Here is a 21,832-nt window from a genome sequence, read left to right on the forward strand (position 1 = left end):
TCGTCCAACAAGGTCTGGATACTTTGGGTTCCAGGCCATGCTGGGTTGGAAGGCAACGAGGCAGCGGATGAACTAGCCAAGAAGGGAGCAGGGATGCCTTTACACAGGCCTGAACCCTTGTGCGGAATCGGAAACGGTTTCATGGCTATGAATCTAAGAAACGAAGAGAAACGATTGAGGGAACTATATTGGGCGGGCCTACCAGGGATGGAGCAGTCCAGGGTGCTTATTGGGGGATACGAACCCATGCGTACAAAGGATTGCTTAAACCTCATCAAAAAGAACCTCCGAATCATAGTGGGAATTCTCACTGGTCATTGCCGGCTGAACTATCACCTAGGGAAGCTAGGGATATCTACGGACACTGCCTGCAGGTTTTGTGAGGAGGAGGACGAAACCTCTATGCACGTCCTCCAGCCCCAGCCCCGCGGGACCACCATTGAGGTATTACTTCGCGGGGTAGGTTCGCTCTTAGGCACTCATCCTTTTCCTATTTGCAGCTTTCCTCCTTCTTTGTTCCTTCAGCAACTTCTCCTGCATTTGGATGATTGCGGAGCCAACTGCAAGCTACTTCCCCTCCAGCATCTCAGTAACCAACTCTCCGGGGTCCCGCTCCTGCCCAGCACCTGGTTTAAGCTCCTTCTCTCCATCGCAAATCGTGGGCAGTGAAGCATCACATGCTCTAGATCCTCCGGTATGCCATCGCATCTGGGACAGTTCGGAGAATCATCCAACCCAAAGCGGTGCAGATACTGCCTGTAGCAACCACCGTGTCCCGTGAGGAACTGGGTAATGTGGTAGTTGATCTCCCCATGTTTTTGCTCAAGCCACACCCCCAGGTATTTGATGTGGTTCTAAAAGCACTGCAAACCCTCAAAGCCATCCGCCGGTAAACCGAGTTCACCTGCTTCCGTCTCTGAGAGTTTGCAAGCGCCTCTGCCCACACAGGCGACGAATAGAGCAGGATGGAGTGCACCACTCCGGCTAGCACCAACCTCCGGCAATGTTTCGGTCCACCAATATTTGGCAACATTTTTGCAAGTGCCGTGGTGGCACTGGCTGCCTTTTGGCATGCATACTCTAGGTGTTCCCTAAAACTCAATTTGGTGTCAACTATTACCCCCAGGTATTTGATAGCCGGCTTTGATACGACCGTATGTCCACCGACCTCCACTTTCAGTGTTATTTTTTCTGCGGTTCGTTATTAAGACCGCTTCCGTTTTCGCGTCCGCCAAGGTCAGCCCGGCCTTTTCTAGCCAGGACTTTACCGCTCTCACTGTTTCCGTTGCGTAAACCTCCACATCTTCTGGGTGTTTTGCTACAACAACCACAGCTAGGTCATCACCAAAGCTGGCAATCGTAGTCCCCTCTGGGACGGGAAGAGCAAGCAACCCATTATACATGATATTCCACAACAGGGGACCAAGTACCGATCCCTGTGGTACCCCGGCTGTGATAATGTACTCTTTGGAGCCCTCATCCGTCCCGTACCAGAGAGTCCTCTCTGAGAGGTAGTTTTCCACCAAATTCGCTAAGTATCCGGGGACACCTATGTCAGCCAACGCTCCTTTAATTCTATTCCAGTTGGCCGAGTTGAATGCGTTTTTCACATCCAACGCCACCACGGCACAGCAGCCGGCAGAAATCAGTATACCTTTTGCCAGGTCTACCACTATGCCAATTGCGTCCAGCCTAGAGTGGGCGCGTCGGAAACCGAACTGGCGTTCCGACAAACCATTGCTGGCTTCGACGATGGGCAGGAGTCTGTTGTAGATGATTCTCTCCATCATCTTCCCCATTGTATCCAACAGGCAGATAGGACGATAAGACGCTGGGTTTCCAGGTGGCTTGCCAGGCTTCGGAACCAACACCAACTTTTGCTTTTTCCACTGGGCAGGGAATATTCCTTCTTTTAGGCACGCCTCAAAGGTGTTGGCGAAAAGGTCGGGCCTAGTCTTCACTGCCAGTTTCAAAGCTCGGTTGGGGATGCCATCCAAACCTCTGGCCTTGTTGTCACCGAACCTACCACATATTTCCCGCAGCTCCTCCACAGTTACAGGCGGTATTAGGCCGTCATTTAGCTGGACAAAAATTTCCCTTCCCCTATTTTCGTGGTGAGGGAACAGAGTGGTAACAATCTGTTTCAGGAGGCGCGGACAGGTCACCTGGGGTGATTTCCGCAGCCTTTTCATCACCACTCTGTAAGCCTCGTCCCAAGGGTTTATGTCGGCATGATCACACAGCTGTTTAAAGCAGTTCTTTTTGCTCCTCCGAATGGCTTCCTTTAGGCGGCCACGCAATTGCTTATGTGCCTCCTCTCGACCGTCGCCACCGGGTTTTCCCCTGAGCCTCTGGCAAAGCCTCCTTGCCCGAAAACATGCGGCTCGCAAACTTGCGATTTCGTTGTTCCACCAGTAGTTGGGTTGCCTACTGTGGAGCAATCGCCTTCTGGGCATAGTAGCATCGCATGCTTCCGTCAACCATCGAGTGATCTGGGTGGCCTTCTCTCCAGCCGTACCATTCAGGGATATGTCGGATTTGGGCACCGCGGAAAACGTGTCCCCCTCGAAAGCTTTCACTGTCCAGCCAAGCATACCACCCGGGAGAACACTTAATACCAGATGTAAAGCTGAAACATCTGGAAGTGGGGAACATACTAAAGTTCCTAACGGTTACAGGCCTGCTTGAGATACTATGATCAATAGGTAGACTATACCCAGTAAAAGGGGCACAATAGTTCTTCAAGGACGCGGTGCGACTTTCCCTTAACAGAATAATAATAATAATGCGGACATTTTTGATGTACCCTCCGCCGAGCTCGAGATTTACTTTCACTCTCCGATCACGAGGTTTTGCCGGTCCCTACAGCTTGGTTCCTTTGACTCTATGTCCCTCTCTAGCTTTAAGCGGAAAATATGCCATTTACTTGCTCCTCCCTCTGAGGACAATATGTAATAAGAAATTTGCTTTCTGTGTATTGTCCTCATTAAATAAATAAATGATTTAACCTGGCAGGAAAGAGCCCTGCATAAGTGATAAAAAACACGAACTTGAATAGTGTGGATAGTGATAATCCCACCCGCAGACAACACGCGATACACCAATGTCGCCGCTGCCCCCTTGCACATGCCAAGTCCTAATTACGCAACAAATTTATTAATTTACCGTTGCAAGGCTAAACGATGGACAGTCTTGGGTTCCATCTGGCGCCCGTCCATCGGCAGATGCAACACTCAGCTCCATTTGCGAGTCGGCATGACGAAGATGCGAAGAAGGTAAGATGAACATATCACACCTGGCGGTGTTTTGTCGTGCGCAATAACGTGGACTGCACACGGGCGGGTAGGCGGTCGACGACACTGCACACGGAAGACAGGGCAGGGCGACGCGAGTGACGTCACCTCGCGGGAAGGTCGAGATGACCTGAAAACAGGCTTTGCAAGCGCAAACTAACGAAATTGTTCTTGCAGGAAAACTAGAGTTCAACGACATTGCATGGGAGCCCCGGAAAGTAAATGCACTGCGTGAAATGCAGGTTTCCGAATCTGTTGGAGAGACTCAAAGGAGTCGGAAAATGTGGAAGGATTCTGAGAAGTTGACGGCAATCTAGGACGGTGGGAATGATGCCGGGAAGGGCTCATAGGCCGCAAACAAAGGAGCTGCCTCCAGGGAGTATGGCGAAAATGGGGCATGCCCGGGTAGTACTTACCTTTCTTCTGGGAGTCTCTTCAGCTCGGCCATATCCAATTCCAGCCGCAAATTTGCTACTTCGCACAGCAGGCGGTCGCGATCCGAAGTCACTTCCTTGAGTTTTTCGCGAAGTGCAAAAATCTCGCGCATCAACTCGTCAACGTTGACGAGAAGAGGAGTGCCCGGGGCCGTCCCGGCGACGAGTGCATGTCCTTGGGGTCCTACTGTGGGGATGCCCAGCTCGCCCGCCGTCAAGGGAATCCCCAGCGCGGAACAGGACGAGGACGAGGTCATGGCGGCCGACATTTGGACCTCCGCCGGGAGACAGTGCGGCATCGGTTGGGGCGCGGATTGCATGCTGTTTTGGTCTTTCAGCGAGTCCGGGGCTTCCGTGGAAGCGACCGGAGCCCCAGCGACGCTGGAGTCTAGGCAGGGCGATAACAGTTCGGTCGTTTCGGCGGCGACTGCGGCTTCGCCGTCACACATTCCTTCCTATTCAATGCGGGCGGCTTTCGGGCAATTCGCAAGGACGCGGCACTTCACACTTGAGGACACTACACTGATCCCGAGGTTCAATTCCTTGCGACGTTCTCCAATCGTGCACTTTCTGACCTGCTTCACAGCTGCCCCTGGAAGGGGTCGTTCACCAACTTTCAAAAAGAACACTCCAAACTACTTCGAAACGGATTCCACTGAAAATCGCTCTTTTCACAACATTTTCGCATCGCATTCTAACTGAAAATAGCGCAACTTGTGATTTTCTTACACGGCAAACGCTTTTCCATCCTTTTTACTGGACCTTGGGGGGAAAACCACGAAAATTTCGACGGAAACAAGTCAGTTGGCGTTTTCGAAGGCTCTTGGAGCAACCAAAGATTCCACTCTCCAGGCATCGGCGCCGCGCGACTCACGACGACTCAATTCCACACACGGCGAAGCGTTCGGTTCGAGTGCAACGGCGGCGACGGCAGTTGACGGCTGCTTGGCGTAGCGGAACAGTGGCAATGATGGGCCGACCGGCTCTGAGAGAGTCCAATGAGAAATGTAAACAGTTGCTGTGCAGAATTGGAAAAGGCCGATTGGAGTGCTTGTTGTATGGGAGGGAAAGAGAAGCGAGTATTCATAGTAGGATTGTGTTAATATTGTGAATGGATGAACCGTCCTCAGATGAAACTTCGGCTTTGGTTTGGAACTTTGCTTTTGATATTTTCACAATTTTATTAAAAATGCAAATATTCTAAGTAAAGTTGATATGAAAGTTGTGAAGGTACTTATTCCTCCATTAATGTTGCTTCCAGAGGTGATGTTTGTTCATTTGAGAGTGGATAACTAGGAACTGGTTTTAACTTAAAATTTTCTTGTTTAGACCACAACCTTTAGAAATTTACCATTAATTCCACAAAGTGCCATCTAGTGACAAAAGGAGGCAAGAGCGTATTAAAATGTAATTTCCATTATTGGTTGCGGCATCCAGTTGCCTATCGCAACACACCTGGCGGGCGCAAATGGAGTCTCTCAGGAAATTCCATTGCAGCGCGTCCAGTAACTGTGGTGAGTAGGAGACAATAAAATAAAATCATGACAAGAAACGCGCAACGGATTGTAAGTTACCGTAAAGCGTTTTGCGGCTGGAAATTGTCCTGATTATTATTCAGAGCTGGGCATATTGCCCGCATTTGAAAGACTGGAATCTGGCATGCAAAATTGTATCACTGGAGCCAGTAAAATGGTCATTTAACTCATTCCATATATACGAGTCTGCTGGTCCGGATGGCACCAGTCCTGCGAAGGAGTAGATGCTCTGGGTCTACATATTCGGAATATATACTTAGCACACGCTTATATTCCAATTAAGTGGGGTGATGTGAAGGTGATATTTATTCCCAAACCAGGGAAACCCACCTGCACTGATCCGAAAAGCTTCCGACTGATCAGTCTAACTTCCTTTCTACTAAAAGGACTAGTAGACCGGTTCATAAGGGATACACACATCCCTTAGCGACCACTTCAGCATGGGCAAACGCCTACCAGAAAGGCAAATCCACCGAGGAAATAAGGCGATGTCCGAAAAAGAACACGCCTTAGGCGCATTTATGGACATGGGTAGCAGGTCGTCAAGACAGCCTGCGGACAAAGGTATTTGCTGGTACCATCTGAGATTCGGAGATAAAGCGAGAAGATGTACGCTACCTTGTAAATTCGCGCCTACCGCAAAAAACTAGGTCCGCGGGGGGTCTTGGCGACGGCCACCCAGAGCGCAGCGCCATGTCGCCTAACTATTTTCGACCCTCTCAGCAGGCGCAACTACCTCGTCGACACAGGTGCGGAGGTTTCGGTTCTTCCCGTACCCCGGCATCATAAACTTTATCCACAACCCCTCAAACTGGCGGCAGCAAATTCCTCCCGCATCAATACATACGGGTACAGGCAAGTGGACGTGAGTCTTGGCTTGCGTAGGACGTTTTCGTGGCGTTTCATCCTGACGGATGTCAGCTTCCCCATATTATGCGCAGACTTCTTGTGTCACTATGGATTGCTGGTGGACTTGCAAAATAAGTCCCTTATAGACCCCACAACCAACCTTAATTCGTCGGGCCAAATGGTATCTCACGCTGACAATAACCTTTCCGTCCTTTTGGAAGACATCACCGACTCTCGTGTTCGGACACTCCTCCAAAAGTTCAGCCAGATTACTACCGAGTGTAGTCTTTCGAAACCAGTGAAGCACAATGTGCAGCACCACATAAATACTACTGGTTCCCCGATTTTCTCGAAGGTGCTTCCTCTACCACCCCAGAAACTGGCTATTGCGCGGAAAGCATTTGAACAACTTGTTCAACAGGGTATCTGCAGGCCCTCAAACAGCTGTTGGTCTTCCCCATTGCATATGGTCCCTAAGCCAAATGGCGAATGGCGCCCCTGTGGGGATTACAGAAGGCTAAACGCACAGATTGTTCCTGACCGATATCCGATTCCACTCATCCACGACTTTGCGCATCCCCTCGCGAATTGCCGCATCTTTTCGACCTTGGACTTAGCCAAGGCATACCACCAAATCCCAGTAGCTCCTGAAGACATTCCAAAGACGGCAATATGCACACCCTTTGGACTCTTCGAGTTCACCGGAATGACTTTCGGATTGTGCAATGCGGCGCAAACCTTTCAAAGGTCCATTCACTCAGTCCTGCGAAACCTCGATTTCTGTTTCGTCTATTTGGATGATGTTTTGGTCGCTTCTTCCACTGAGTCTGAGCACTTAGCCCATCTCGAGTGCATTTTTCAACGTCTCCTTGAGGCCGGTTTAGTCCTAAACGTTGAGAAATGCAAATTCCTTCAACAACAGGTGAGATTCCTCGGCCACTCCATTTCCTCTGAAGGAATACAGCCCGACCCAGACAAGGTGCAAGCAATTACAGGCTTCCCGCGTCCGAAAACAGTGAGGGAGTTGAGGAGGTTCTTGGGCATGCTAAACTTCTACCGTCGTTTCCTGCCCAAGGCCGCCCATCACCAGTCCGTTTTCAACGCGTACTTGTCTGGCCCCAAAACAAAAGACACATGAGAGATTGTGTGGTCTGAAGAGGCTGTCCGCGCGTTCGATAAATCTCGACAGCAACTGGCTGATGCTACACTCTTGGCATTTCCTCTGCAAGATGCACCCCTAGCCGTTTTTGTTGATGCCTCTGACATCGCAGTAGGTGCTGCCCTTCACCAAAAGGTGGATCAAGTTTGGCAGCCGTTGAGCTTCTTCTCGAAACAGTTGAATCCCGCTCAACGGAACTACAGTACCTACGATCGCGAACTGCTCGCCGCGTACTTGAGTATCAAATATTTCCGTTTCTCCCTAGAAGGCAGGCCGTTCACAGTGTTCACGGACCATAAGCCTCTCACGTATGCTTTGAAACAAAAGCCCGACAAAGCGTCCCCTCGTCAGCTTCGACACCTGAGCTTCATAAGCCAGTTTACGTCAGACATCCAGCACGTGTCCGGCAAGGACAACATAGTTGATGACGCTTTGTCTCGTGTCTCCGAGGTTAACATCCCCGCCTCACTCGATTTCTCGGCTATTGCCAAGGCGCAGGAGGATGACGCAGCACTTCAGAGCCTCAAATCCAACCCCAAATACAAATTTCGGGAGTTGCCCGTCTTCGGCTCAAACCTCTCGGTCTGCTGCGAAGACTCGGAAAAGGGACCTCGGCCATACATTCCGGCCACATTTCGCAAGGAAGTGTTCCACGCAGTTCACGACTTGGCGCATCCCGGCATCAGGACAACAAACCGGTTAGTCACCGGAAAATACTTCTGGCCCTCCATGAACAAGGATATCAATTCCTGGGCCAGAGAGTGCATCGCATGCCAAAAGTGTAAAGTCTCCAGGCATGTAAGGAAAGAAGTGGGCTCATTCCCCCGCACTACCAAGCGTTTCCACACGATACACCTCGACATAATAGGGCCTTTGCGAGATTCGCACGGTTACAAGTATTGCCTCACAATCATCGACAGGTTCACGCGGTGGCCTGAGGCAATACCTCTGAAACACATTACGGCGCAATCTTGTGCCGAAGCCCTCTGCCGAGAGTGGATACTACGCTTTGGCGTCCCTGCAGTGGTCATCACTGACCAGGGAATGCAATTTGAATCCACCCTTTTCTCGGAGTTAGGTAAACTCCTGGGTTTTAAACGCCAGCGAACTACTGCATACCACCCGCAATCCAATGGGATGCTGGAACGTTGGCATCGGACGCTGAAAGCCGCCATTATGGCACGCGACGATCCGTCCTGGACTCAAGTCTTGCCTCTCGTCCTACTCGGCCTACGTACAACCCGCCGAGAGGAATTTGCTGCCAGCCCCACGGAGCTGGTTTACGGGGAGAACCCAAGACTCCCAAGCGATCCGGTCTTCGACAAGAGATCGGGTCTCACGGAGTCGGGGTTGGTGCGTCTGCTGAGGGACAATCTCCGACGCATCAAAGCGCCACCACCCACTCGACACTCGCCCATACCTGCTTGTTCGCCCAAGGAACTGGACACATGCACGCACGTGCTGATCAGGACGGATGCCGTCCGGAAGCGCTGCAGCCTCCATATGAGGGCCCGTACCGCGTTCTCGAGAGGGGAGAACATTTCTTCCAGCTCGAGATCGGTGGACACAAAAAGGCGGTCTCTTTGTCCAGACTGAAACCCGTGTGCGCCCCGAAGCAGCGGCAGGCAATTATGCCTTATTCGTGGCAATTTGTGACGTGGCAAGATAGCATAGAATTGAGCCGCTGGTAGTCAGTTGGATCCTTTACATGCTCGAGTAGAGAAAAATCTGCCTGTGAGGAGTTGCCAGATCTCCCATCAGGTGCGATCCCAGCTGGTGGGTAGGGGTATACCTATTGATGTATAAATCTATGTCTGACTGTGCATGGGCTATTGTTTGCTCATCTCTGGTGCGTGGACCAAAATGGCTATGGGAAGGATGCCTAAAAAATGAAACATAACATGGAAGAAGAGATAAGATACCAGGGGAGTGAACAAGCGGCCTCCCGGTCGTCAATATCCCTCAACCGCAGTGGCTCGGTGGTGGGGAACTTGTTCACCATGGCATTTAATGCTACAAGTAATTAGGAGTTGGAGAAGGAGGTGTTGAAGCGGAGCAAGACCTTACCAAGAACATCAATAACGAAGGCAAAAAATGATGATGAAGGAGGTCGCTGCCCGGCTAAGGCACTTTCGACAGGAGGTATTCCGAGGCGAAGAAATTGAAGCATTCAGGAGAAGCTCCTCCATTCTCCGATCTCCATCGATTCCAAGGTTGGCAATAAATAAAGTGCCTGAAACACGTTAAATGCTACGGGTGAAGGTGCGTTTAGAATAAGTAATATGGCCAAGACACATAGAGAGCAAAGCCCTGATCTAGAGAAACTACCTCTCAAGCAGCTTGGAGCAAAAATAGTTGAGCTGTTCGAATTCATCAAGGACAAGCACCACGTGCACCAAGCTATTAAAAATATGGTGAGAGCCATTAGGAAAAAAGTCCTAAGGAACAGCCGAAACCTACCGTTCCATGAGTTCACAGGCGACCGAAGTGACACCCAACCGTAGTGTTAGCGACCTGCCAGCGAAGAGAAGAGTTGGGTAGAAAAAGACCGTGGTTTTCTAAAGAGTCAGTAGGCAGGCACCCAAGAGGAGAAAAAGTACACTAGCAGTTCCGAAGAACGGACCTAAAAGGACCGAAGGTAAAAAACCTGTGCCCCAAGTGCGATCGTCAGCAATCGACGGGAAACCTAAGAGGAATAAAAATTTTGGATAGACGAAGGTCGTTAATAAAAACGCGAAAAAGAAATCGAAAGTGCGACTTCGCCCAGAGGCAATAATTATTTCTACCAAGGGTAATTATTCGTACGCGGAGATTTTAAAAAAGGTGAAATTTGGCTCCGACCTAAAGGATCTGGGTAGAAATGTTAACAAGATCCGAAGGACCCAGAAAGGCAATCTCATGTTTGAGCTGAAAATATTCAACTTGGGCAAAACCGAAGGCTTTCCCACCCAAGTGAAGAACTCCTTTGGGGAGAATGTCATATTTCGGACCCAAAAATATGAGATCCACATACAGGGCAAGGAAATTGACGATGTGATATCAAGAGAGATGAAATATGCACTGCTTTGAAAGAAGTTGGAGGAACTGGAAAAAGAATCCATCGCGAGCTTGAGAAAGGACTATGGTAATACTCAAACGGCTACAATGCGACTACCAGTAGAGGCAGCGCAGTAATTATTGTCGACCAGAAAGGCTCGAATTTGATGTTTTCTCTGCTGCCTTCGAGAGCATACACCAGCGGCATTTATCCATTCGATCGATGCAGAAGTTGTGAAGACAAAGGACGTATTGCCAAGGAGTGCAATAGGGACCACACCACCGTGACGGTGGTGTATGGGTCACTGACTCGACTGGTGGAGCGGCGATATGGGCATGCAGTCGCCAAACTATACAATGTTCCATGAGTCAGTCGGCCAGTAGTTTCGTGTGGGCGAAAATAAGCAGTGTGTACGTGTTGTACCCAGTCCCACATTGAAGGCATGTTAGACAACCTGGTTTACGATGCAATGGGACGAAGTCCAAAGGTGATTGCTGGTGACTTCAACACTTGGACCATCGAACGGGGAAGCAGGGGGAGTAGCGGTTTTTGCCCAGTTGGATTTAGTTTTGCCCAATGAAGCTGATGCACGCACCTTTCGCAAAAGGGGGTCTTTCTCAATCGTAGACCTGACCTTTGTCAGCCCTGCACATCTACGTGGTATATCCTGGAGCGTTAGCGGGGACTAAACCGGTAGCGTTCACCAGGCAATAGTCTTTGAACAGAGGAGGGAGCCACGGGCCAAGGAAATAGAATACCTAAAGCCGAGAAGGGCGTTAGGATGGTCTGCAGAAGAATTGGATGAGGAAAGCTTCTTGAAAGTGTGAATAGGCTAACTTACTAAGGCAGGCGGTCCCATACCTAGGAGGTCCTCATTCTCCAGTAGAATACCCCACTACTGGTGGAATAGTGTATTGGTCAGCCTTCGATCAACCTGCCGCCGAGCAAGTCGAACGGCTCAGAAGGCGGAAGGTAGAAGTGATCAGGAACAAAGAGCATGTTTAGAAGGTAGCCTATAAAAGCCTTAAGTTTGCCATCCCTTGGAGCACGAGGGAATGTTTTAAGGAGCTTTTCTCCTTTATAATTGTAATGGGATGTTCGCTGAATTTTTCAAAGCATGCATGTCCGATGGGATATTCCCTATAGCATAGAAGTGGCAGAAGCTGGTACTGCTGCCTAAGTCCGCAAAACTCCTGGTGAACCATCCTCTTATAGACCCATGTGTCTTCTAAACACTACGGGGAGAATGTTGGAGCGGCAAATTTACAACAGATTACTCCCGATCTTTGAAAGCCAAGGAGGCCTTTCAGATCAGCAGCTTGGGTTCCGTAAAACCAGATCAACCATTGATGCCATCAAAATGGTTACTGGCTTGGTCGAAAATGCAATTAACGGAAGGGGTTGTGCCAGGGAAAATTGCGTGGTGGTGACCCTGGACGTGGAGAATGTATTTGATTCGACCAATTAAAACCTTGTATGAAAGTGCCAGGCGACGATTGGTGTTCGCACCTATCTTGCAGCTATTGTCGATAGCTACTTGCTAGAACGGATGCTCTGGTATGATACTGATGATGGACCCAAAGAGTACATTGCCTCCGCAGGTGTTCTACAGGGCTCCGTACTAGTCCCATTACTGTAGAACAACATGTGCAATTCGGATTCTGGAGGAGGCCACGGGGGTGGGTCACGCCGATGATATAACATTGATGTAGTCGCAAAGCATCTAGAGGATGCTGAGTTATCTTTTTACGAAGCAATCAGTGCTGCTAAAGCCTGGTTAGAGAGCGTTGGAGTGCTCCTTGGGGAGGAAAAAACGGAAGCGATCCGTATCACAAAGCGAAATTACGCCCGGATTAGAATCGGCAATCACATCATCGATTCCAAACCGATAATCAACTACTTGGGAGTGATGATAGATAAGAAGTTGAGTTTTAAACAACATGTGGAATATGTTTGTGACAAGGGATCCCCGTCGAGTATAGCCCTGGCAGGGATAATGCCGAACGTATGAGGGCTACGATATACTTGTAGGCTACTTATTGCCAGGGTGGTGAGCTCGATCTTGCGTTATGCCACCCCTATTTGGGAGCATATCGCATAACCTGTAATGGTCATAACCTGAGTACTTAGTGTATAGCAGGACTAAGGAGCTCTAAGGCTGTGTTCTGCCTTCAGATCCGCCTCAGATGAGGCCGCAATCGTTATCTCCGCAATGATGCCAATTGACATCTTGGCAGATGAAATGACGAATATATGCAATCTGAAATCAATTTCTCCTTTGTAGCAGACGGAAAATGCCAGATATCTGCTAATAGAAGACAGGAGCGTTGGGACCACTCGGGAAAGGGCCGGTGGACACACAGGCTGATTCCTACCATCAAGGAGTGGCTGGGGAGACAACAGGGGAAAATAATTATATTCTGACCCAGTTTCTGACGGAATATGGGTGATATTGTCAGTACCTCTACAGGTTCAAATTGGACAATTCGCCCAATTGTCCAAACTACGAGGGAGTCCCAGAGGATCCAGAGCACATATTCTTCCACTGTCCGAGATGAAAAACCTAGAGGAAACTTTAGGTGAAGCACTAATACCGAAAAATGTGGGGAGCAGAATGCTAACATCGCAGGAGGATTAGGATGCGATCATCTCAATGATCTCTTGAAGACTTCCACCTCCTCACAAAAAAAGGATACATACAGACGGGCAGCACTCCACGAGCTCACGGCAAAAATTGAAAAGGCGATGTCCGAAAAGGAATACGCCATTGACACCGAAGGTGTCTTCAATTATGCCTCATTCGCGGCAAGACAGCATGGAATCGAGCCGCTGGTAATCAGTTTGATCAGCAGTTCACATGCTGAAGTCGACCAAAATTCACATATTGGTCGTCTGGAAGTCTACGGAGGCAGGTTGGCTTAGGGGCTGCCCACAGGGAGGGTTCTTCCCCACTCTGTTATGGCTCCTGGTAATGAACACATTGCTATCGTAGTAAAATGAGCCTAACAAATGCCTGAGTGCTTGGAGCTGCGGCTCCTCCCAGTAATCCAAACTAAACTAACTTCAGGCGCCCAGGGAACTGGAATTCTGATTTGGATGCTTCGGAAATAGTTCTAGGTGGTATCAGTGGGCCCTCCGAGGTGTCCAATTAGCGCGGTAGTTCGTCGTTTTGATCCCGCAAACTCGTAGCACGTGCATAATCATGCTGCCCTTACATCTACTTTCTTCCAGTAGGTATGCATATGTACGCATGCTTCCCTTATGCACACGAAGGGATGTGGATAATGAGAGATTTGGTAGCTTCATGCAGATATAGCGGTCCAAAAACCTTAGAGGTAGTGCACCTTCTGTGATTTAGGCATTAAGAGCTGTTCGTAGACTCTTTTTTTTTCCTTTTTTTTTGGGAGTAGGGTAGGTGAATGCATTTACGTACAGAGTGTTGGACTCCCGCAACAGCACGCTGGCGAACTACCAACTAAACACCTCCCTGTTATCGGAGAACTAGCCTGGAACCGTTTGACACATTACTTTGGGCTAGCCCTCCCGCTCTCCCGGCTTTGGGAGCCTTCAAGTCAGGGAATTCCTTTCACCAATGGGAGGGGAGAGGAAGAAGGGAGTTGTTGTTAGTTCAGGGAACCCCTTACCGTCCGATCCCTCCACCGGTCGAGTTCAATCTTCTTCGTAATAAGAAGAGCCCGAACATAATGCGTAACACGATTCCAGCTGCCAGCACTCTTCAACATCCCTCTGACAATGTTTTCTGGAGAGAGCGCCCCTGCGTCTTCATAAAGCTGCTGGCGGAGGCCGTCCCACCTCTCGCAAGAGAAAAAGGTGTGTTCAGCGTCGTCCGCCACTCCATTGCAGAACACACAATCAGGAGATTGCGCCTTCCCAATCCTGTGCAGGTAATACTGAAAACCTCCATGACCACTTAGAAGTTGGGTAAGGAAGTAATCAATCTCACCGTGCTTTCTGTTCAACCATAAGTCTAATTGTCGATGAGCCGCGCAGTCCACTTGCCCCTTGGCTCATTTTGCCAAGAAAGTTGCCACTAGCTAAGGGTGCGTTGACGTTCTTCACGGGCAACCACTTTTCTTAAGTTTTCGCTCTTACGGCGATAGATAGCTTTGCGCTCCTTGGCAAGGAGGGCAACGGGGATCACTCCCGCAATCAGCAATAAGCAGACGCTACTCGCAAAGCTCCCCGCCTCTGCACTTGAGCGAGGCGTTTACGATGCACCTCCTTGTCAAGGGCATCAGCCCATACCTCCGCACCATAGAGAAGAACGGACTGCGTTGCTCCCATGAGGAGACGTCTCCTAGTTGATATAGGGCCGCCGACATTTGCCATTAGCCGACTCAAGGCCGCGACTCCTGCTGCAGCCCTGTCCGCGGCTGCTTTGATTTGCTCGAGAAGCTCATCTTCGAGTCGAGCATTAAACCAAGGTATTTAATCGCTGGTTTTGACTCTTTAGTCAACTCGCCGATCGTTATGGGACGCAAGGTCGGGATTCTCCTTCTGGTCAGGATGACTACTTCGGTTTTTTCCAGCGCAAGGTTAAAACCGTGAGCAGTCATCCATCCGCTTATCCGCCGCGTCAATATGCCAAGTTTGCTTTGCGCCTGTTCAACAGTGCGTCCGGCAACAAGCGGACTCTTCGGGCATATCGAGTCTCAGCAGACTATCGTAGGAAGCGTTCCAGAGGTCCGGCCCTAGGATGTATCCCTGTGCTACTCCCGACGTGATTTCCATCCTCCTCTGGCCCTCTAGCGTGTCATAGAGCAGGGAACGGTCTTTCAGATAATTCCTCAATATCCGCAAGAGATAGCTTGGCACGTGAAAGGAGTTCTCTAGTGTGTCTGGCATATCTGTCCATCTTACGGAATTGAAGGCATTTCTGACATCAAGCGTTATGAGGAGCACTATCCGTCGAGATCGGCGGCTGTGTGCCCCGGCTCGAGGAAACGCATCTACGACCTCCATAAACGCATCCACTGTAGATTTGCCTGTTCTAAACCCAAAATGCCTTGCGGATAAGTCCCCGGCAGCACGGATCGCTTCAGCGAGTCTACCCCTGATGAGCTTCTCGAACACTTTTCCGGCCGTGTCAAGCATACACACCGGTCGGTATGCAGACGGGAGCTCCGGGTCTCCTTTACCCTTACTGATCAACGCGAGTCTGGCCACTTTCCAGCGACAAGGAAAAATGCCCTCCTTCAAGCACGCATTGAACGCTTCGAGCAGCAATTCTGGCCGTTGGCGAAACACCAGTTTGTAAACTTCCGCCGGGCGCCTTCCTGTTTTTCATAGTGAGAACCGCTTCTTTGAGCTCTCTCATTGTGAAAAGGGGGCAATCCACGACGCTTGCCGCGCTATTTACATCAACCCGTACAGGGTGTCTGGGGAACAATGCCCGCACAATGCGGTCCATCTGGTCGGTGTTCCGTATGCAGGGCTTCCACATAGCCCCGATTTTCCGGGTGACAAGCTTATAGCCAAGTCCCCACGGGTCCTCATTCACCTCATTAACAAGATTCTGTCAGCCGCTGCTTTTACTTATAGCGCTGCGGAGTCTCCTTTTTGCTGATCTATATTGTGCGTTTATGGCACATGCCTCCTCGTTGGCGTGCAAACGTTGTGCCAAACGGCGGAGCTTATGACACTCCTTCCGTAGATCAGCAATTTCTGCTGTCCACCAGTACATAGAAGGCTTGTCGCGCCTGAGGTCTCTCCGGGGCATGGAAGTCTCACACGTCGTTGTTATCAGGTTCATCATTGAATTTACGACGGTGTCAGCTGCGACACTACCACCCCTCGGAGTGCCCCCCAGCGCGGCCCTACCTGCACTCAACTGGTTGGATTCTGTCAACTTTTTGATAGCAAAGTATACATTGCTTTATACGTCCTGGCGTTTTTCACTGATATAGGTGTCGACCAGTTGGCGATTAAGCCGCGTATTTTAAAGCTTATGGGGTTTTATTTGTTTCTTTTGTTTTATTTTTTCCCTTTCCCGGTAACTCAAATATTTGCTCTTAAAGGGGGGACACAATTAAAGAAAGATGAATTTAAAAGCCTTGTGTACCTGCGACGTCCGGATTCATTTGCTCTCAAGTGCACTGGGACGATAATTCATGAACTTTTTATTGCTACTGATCCGGAATGTGAAGGGAAGGGAGAACCCGAAGTAGTTGTAATAGGAAGTGAAGGGAGCATGGAACAGACGTCGAAAACGCACTCCCAACGTATAAAAATAACTTCAATTTTCAAAATCCATTTACCCGAAACCTCTGACAATACAACTAGCGCTGAGAATGGCATTGCCTTGCTTAGATTGAATCGCACGATAGACTTCCAAAAGGCATCAAAGGCGCTGTTAACAGGTTCTAAAACGAAATCCACTCCAAGAAGCATTGGTGAGTTCGTCACATTGGTTGGTTGGCAGGTAGACGAGCAAAGGCGGCCTACTACCAGGACGTCAGTCCAACTCACAATAGTAGACCCTAAGGAATGCAATTTTGGCAAGAATGACGAGACGTTGAAATGTTTCGAAGCTAAGTCAGCTAGCGGATTCGCAATTGAAGACTTTGACACTGGGGCACCAATTTTCGGACCTACCAGATTGAAAGGAGTCCTGGCAAAAAGAAAATATTCCTCGAGCAATCTCGGCGCATACCATGATATTGGTTTCTTCACATCGAGGATAAAAAAGGTCACAAAAATGACTATGGATGTGCGAAGCGGATCCTACTACGAACTTTGTGGTAGTTTTAGAACAATGCTTGGTGCCTTTGCTATTGCAATATGTTTTGGAAACTTATATTCGTAATTGTAAATTGTTAACACAGTGTCCCAGTGAAAATTATATTTTTAGACTTATTTTTCTGTGGAATAAAAGACATAGAATATCTAGTACTATTGGTGAAATTTACAGACCTCAGTTCATTCATCGCCATAAAGATTTTTACAATTGAAATCGGAGATGGGGTTGGCTTATAGCCTACGCTGATTTGTCAAGGTTTCTGCACACTTCAACAGTGATGTAGATGATAAAGGAAAGCTGCAAATTTGAAGTTAGTTTTATACTTATATGAAAAAGGGACTGGCACCAGCTATATAAGTTATACGTTTTTGTAAGGGTAATAATTATTCATCTTTCCAAAATACAGACTTACCAAAAACTAGAGAATTTGGGGTTTGGTTTCGTCCAGCGCAGAGGCAACCCATCAATCGCTGCCTCACCTCTGCCTTGGGAGAAGCGTGACTGAAGTGGCTACAAACTGGTAATTGCTGCCTTATAAAAATTTATAAGCTCGATATGGGTCTGAATTAGATTCAAAACAAAAACCGCCTAGTGAAATATGGGCTTCAATTGGCCGAAGCTAATCTAAATTTTATTCAGGAATTGAAGGGGTCCTGAGTCCGTCACCCACTTGATGGCGAACCCGACCAGTTGAGAACAAATTTTCTTTTGCGGTTATATTTGCACATTGCAAAGAGGGGTCTACGGACCACAAACAGTGGAAGGCCATATCGCAACTGGTCTGGTCCGCCACCAAGTAGCTGGAGAACTCCGCAATTCCTACCCAAAATTTTAAGAATTTTATCATTGAATTAGGACTGAAAACAATCCGAAGATAAAGTTGTTGAGTTTTTTGGGAAAATGCATCAGATTTTAGAATCAATGTTTTGTGATGTCGATCCTGAGCCTTCTAAGTAAGTGCTGGACCCGAAACGTTTCTAAGCCAGGTTGTCGTGATGCCTGATGCACCTATTACAAAGTGCAACAAGATGTATTGTCCATTTGGATGCAAAGATGACCCCACGAGTCCAATCTCAGTAGTGAAACTCAACATAAGCTTAGAAGATGCATTTCTACAGCCGATCATGCTCATATTTTTACGCTTATGGTGCGTTCCTCTGGATAAATTTTTAGTGAGCAACGGTTCAATTTAAGACAATGGATTTGCAAATGTTTTAAATCATATAATAGTTGGATTAAAAAGTCCTTAGGCTAACACACAGATGGCATTACTAGTATTAAATCCATATGATTTTTGGTCAACCCTAGCTTTCGAAAGACACGTGTGCAAATGTGACAGGTGTCGGACTATAAGTTTTTACGCAACAGCCGGCTGGCAAGGCTATGGTATTATTTATTTAGGATGCGCATGATATAAAATTCATCGACTATCTTCAGAAGGGAAAAACCATCAACAACGACTATTACAAAGAGTTACTGGAACGTTTGAAGGATGAAATCGCGGAAAAAACGACCCATTTGAAGAAAAAGAAAGTGTTGTTTCATCAAGACAATGCATGGTACCACAAATCGAAGAAAACGATGGCAAAATTACATAAATTAGGCTTCGAAATGCTTCCGAATCCACCGTATTCTCCAAGAGAATGCTCGCTGGAAAAAAATTTAGCGCCGATGAAGAGGTAATCGCCGAAACTGATGCCTATTTTGAGGCTTTGCTAGTCCCCGGTTTTTGAGCAGTGGTGTTTGTTGGTTGCTGTCCTCACAGTATACCAATGTTGGCGTTGGATCCACTGCTTGACGTCCCAACTTCTCCCTTCTTGGGTGTATTCACCTGGCTCTCAGTATTCCGGAGATGTTCCTCCGCCTGGTTAACCAGTTTGTGTGCGGTACGGGGTCCCGGTTGTTTGTTTGGCTGTAGTTTTTTTTAGTTTAATGCGGGTACTCATTTGATTCTCACAAGTATGGGGTCCGCCGTGCATAGCCCGTTGTAACACGGTAAGGTCGAATTTACTCACTGAGGCGACCAGGTATCAGTGAAGCTCTGATCAATTACCGTCAGTTACCCCCGACTGCAAACTATCGAATGGGCACGGTTCGCATGACACCTTGGATTGGGGGAGGTGTTTTTCGACTCCCCAGTTTAGATCCATAGCGTTTTGTTAATAGTAGGGTCACCTCGTACAGGGTGTGGCTATCACCACTCACTAACGGTCTTGGTAGACGAGAGACTTGGCCTCAGAGAGCTATATTTTGCGTCAGTCTCTCCTGCAGTGCACTGTTTGGACCCGACAGATTAGATACCCACATCGTCCCTTTAGGTCTTTTCTTCCGGTGGAATGTTTCCGTGGGTTCATTCGATGCAGATAAACATCTTTAAGTGTATCAGGACTGTTTCCAAACATATTTTCAATTTAGCAATTGAAGCCATTGAATATCCTTTCTGACTGGTCAGAAGGGTACCTTAGAATGGACACAAATATGAGGGAATCCATCTTAACGTATGAATAATTGACGAACTTGAGTGAAAATCTACTACTACTACTACTATCTGACTACCCTATAAAAACTAGAATTTGGCGAGAAGCTTCTGTCAGGTTCCAGGAGCAGGACCGATTTGTATGCGAATGACGATGATGACTACACAAACTACATGGTCCATTACTCTCGATGACAAAATTTAATGTTCTCTTCCATTCCCAGTTGAGCATGTTTGGAAGGTGCTACCACCATTTTAATAGCATGTGGTCGCAGGTAATTATTATAGAAATGTATAATTGTTGTGGGAAATACGTGTTAGCATCATCATAAAAGCATTTCAGGCGTCAGGATGGTGCTGTGATGCCAAATGCACGGCATATGGTTTCATGGGATGGGAGTCGTTATTTTTCATTAAAAACATAGCGACGGAGAGACATTAATACATCCATCTAAATGAGGCTAACTAGAAACTGATTCCAAAAATGATTAATTGTATTTACAGCAGGACAATCCCGAGGAATTGTTGTATGTTTGTGATTTAAATTTACAACTTTCGCGCTCTCTAGTTTAGCTTGTCAGCTCCACCTAATTTGGTCGTATGTTCCATCCCATTTCAAATAAATAAGCTCTTTAGTCTAGAGTAGATAAGGGTGTTTGTCCTTGTCCCAACCTTAATTTATTTTGGGTGTTACTAATCTAAATGTACCTTGTAAGACCCACAAGATAACATGAAGGTCCTGGGGGTTTAACGTGAGTACCTGTCGTGTAGGCATAATCCTACGGTCCTCTTCGGGCACGGATTGATTTCGAGACTACAATCAGAGTCTCACCATGACTCGCACAGCGGTCCTGGTTTATACTGAGTGCAGGCTCAGCATTCATACCAGTGGATGCAAGGCCCAACTAACACTTCTGCCGCAACTAAGGGGTACGATACCCAAGTTGTACCGCGCAATTCCACTTTTGAGCTTCAAGGAGCTCTGCCCGCTCCAGGAATTCTCCTGGAGCATATGCTCTCAGTGGGCCATCCCGGTTCCCATGGTATCAGATAACCTTCGGTGAGGCTTCGTGGCTAGAGCCACTTCAGATGAGTCCCTTGCAGACTAGGGTACTAGTAAAGGAGGAAAAGCCGGCTGTGCTGTAGTGCTCAGCAAAGTAGGAATCAAGTTGAGAAACATTCGATGAGACTCAAGAGTGCGTATGCAAGGCAGGAAGTCTGACAAAGTGACGCGACTGTCGAGGTGGAGACGGCCGCTCCTGACCTAAAAAGACACCAAGCGGAGACCGCTCAAACTGAGCGACCGAATGTGATCCCAGCCGAATATCCTTGCCAGAGCTTAAGAGGAAAGGCTTATTCAGAAATTGTGAAGGGCATGCGACCTTCTTTCGGAAAAGCATTGGCAGAGGTGTCAAAAAAAACGAGCAAATGGAATTGGAAGAGCTTCTGTATCGCCATTCTTTGTTAACATGAATGGTTTCACTTGTATACAGTTCCACGTTCTGGTGGTGTTTTGCAACTACTATCACTGCCAGTTCGTCCGCAACAACCAATCAATGTTGCCTCCCCATGGAATGCGAAGGACGAACACTCCGTCATACATTATATTCAACAGCCCGGCGTCTTGGGGAACACCTGCGGTCACAAAATATTCCTTCTGTCCATCGTCTCGTACCAAAGAAGTCTCTCCGAGAGGTAACTCTTGATTATCTGAGCTAACTAACCAGGAACACCCAGTTTAGCAAGGATGCCTTTAATCCAACCCCAGTTGGCTAATTTAAAGGCATTCTTGAAATCCAGCGTTACCACCACGTAATACTTACCGGCAGCCGATGTCTCCTGGGCAAGGTCCATGGTCGTTGCAATAGCATCAACCGTGAACCGCACTCTGCGAAACCCATACTGCCGATCTGATAGACCACCAGCTAGCTCGACGAACAGAAGCAGCCTGTTGTATATCACGCTCTCCAACATCTTCCCCATAGTATCTAAAAGACAGCTAGGGCGATATGAAGAAGGTGCGCCAGGTGGTTTTTAGGGCTTTGGTAACTGAACCAACATCTGCTTCTTCAAATGCGCGGGAAACACTCCTTCCACCATGCAAGATTCACTTATGAACCATGCGGGGTTAAGCAGCCAAATTCAGAGCTTTGGTTGGAATTCCGTCCAATCCCGGAGCCTTATTGTCCGCAATTCGTCCACAGATCTCCTGTAGTTCCTTTTCGGTCACCCAGGGGATTGAGAAGATGTCCTATTGAATCATTGGATGAGGTCCACTTTCTTCTTGTT

General features: G+C 48.2%; 1 protein-coding gene across 1 annotated transcript in view; it reads right to left on the minus strand.

Annotated features, from left to right (window-relative positions):
• The window catches only part of LOC119650418 (IQ motif and SEC7 domain-containing protein 1), a 238,119-nt gene extending 233,473 nt beyond the window's left edge, over nucleotides 1–4,646 (minus strand). Inside the window, exon 1 of the mRNA XM_038053213.1 lies at nucleotides 3,710–4,646. Within this exon, the coding sequence (XP_037909141.1) occupies nucleotides 3,710–4,176 (467 nt within the window). The 5' untranslated portion in view covers nucleotides 4,177–4,646. The remainder of the gene's footprint in view (nucleotides 1–3,709) is intronic.
• Between the last annotated feature and the right edge of the window lie 17,186 nt (nucleotides 4,647–21,832).

Source organism: Hermetia illucens, chromosome 2 (assembly GCF_905115235.1).
Source record: "Hermetia illucens chromosome 2, iHerIll2.2.curated.20191125, whole genome shotgun sequence".
Taxonomy (NCBI): domain Eukaryota; kingdom Metazoa; phylum Arthropoda; class Insecta; order Diptera; family Stratiomyidae; genus Hermetia; species Hermetia illucens.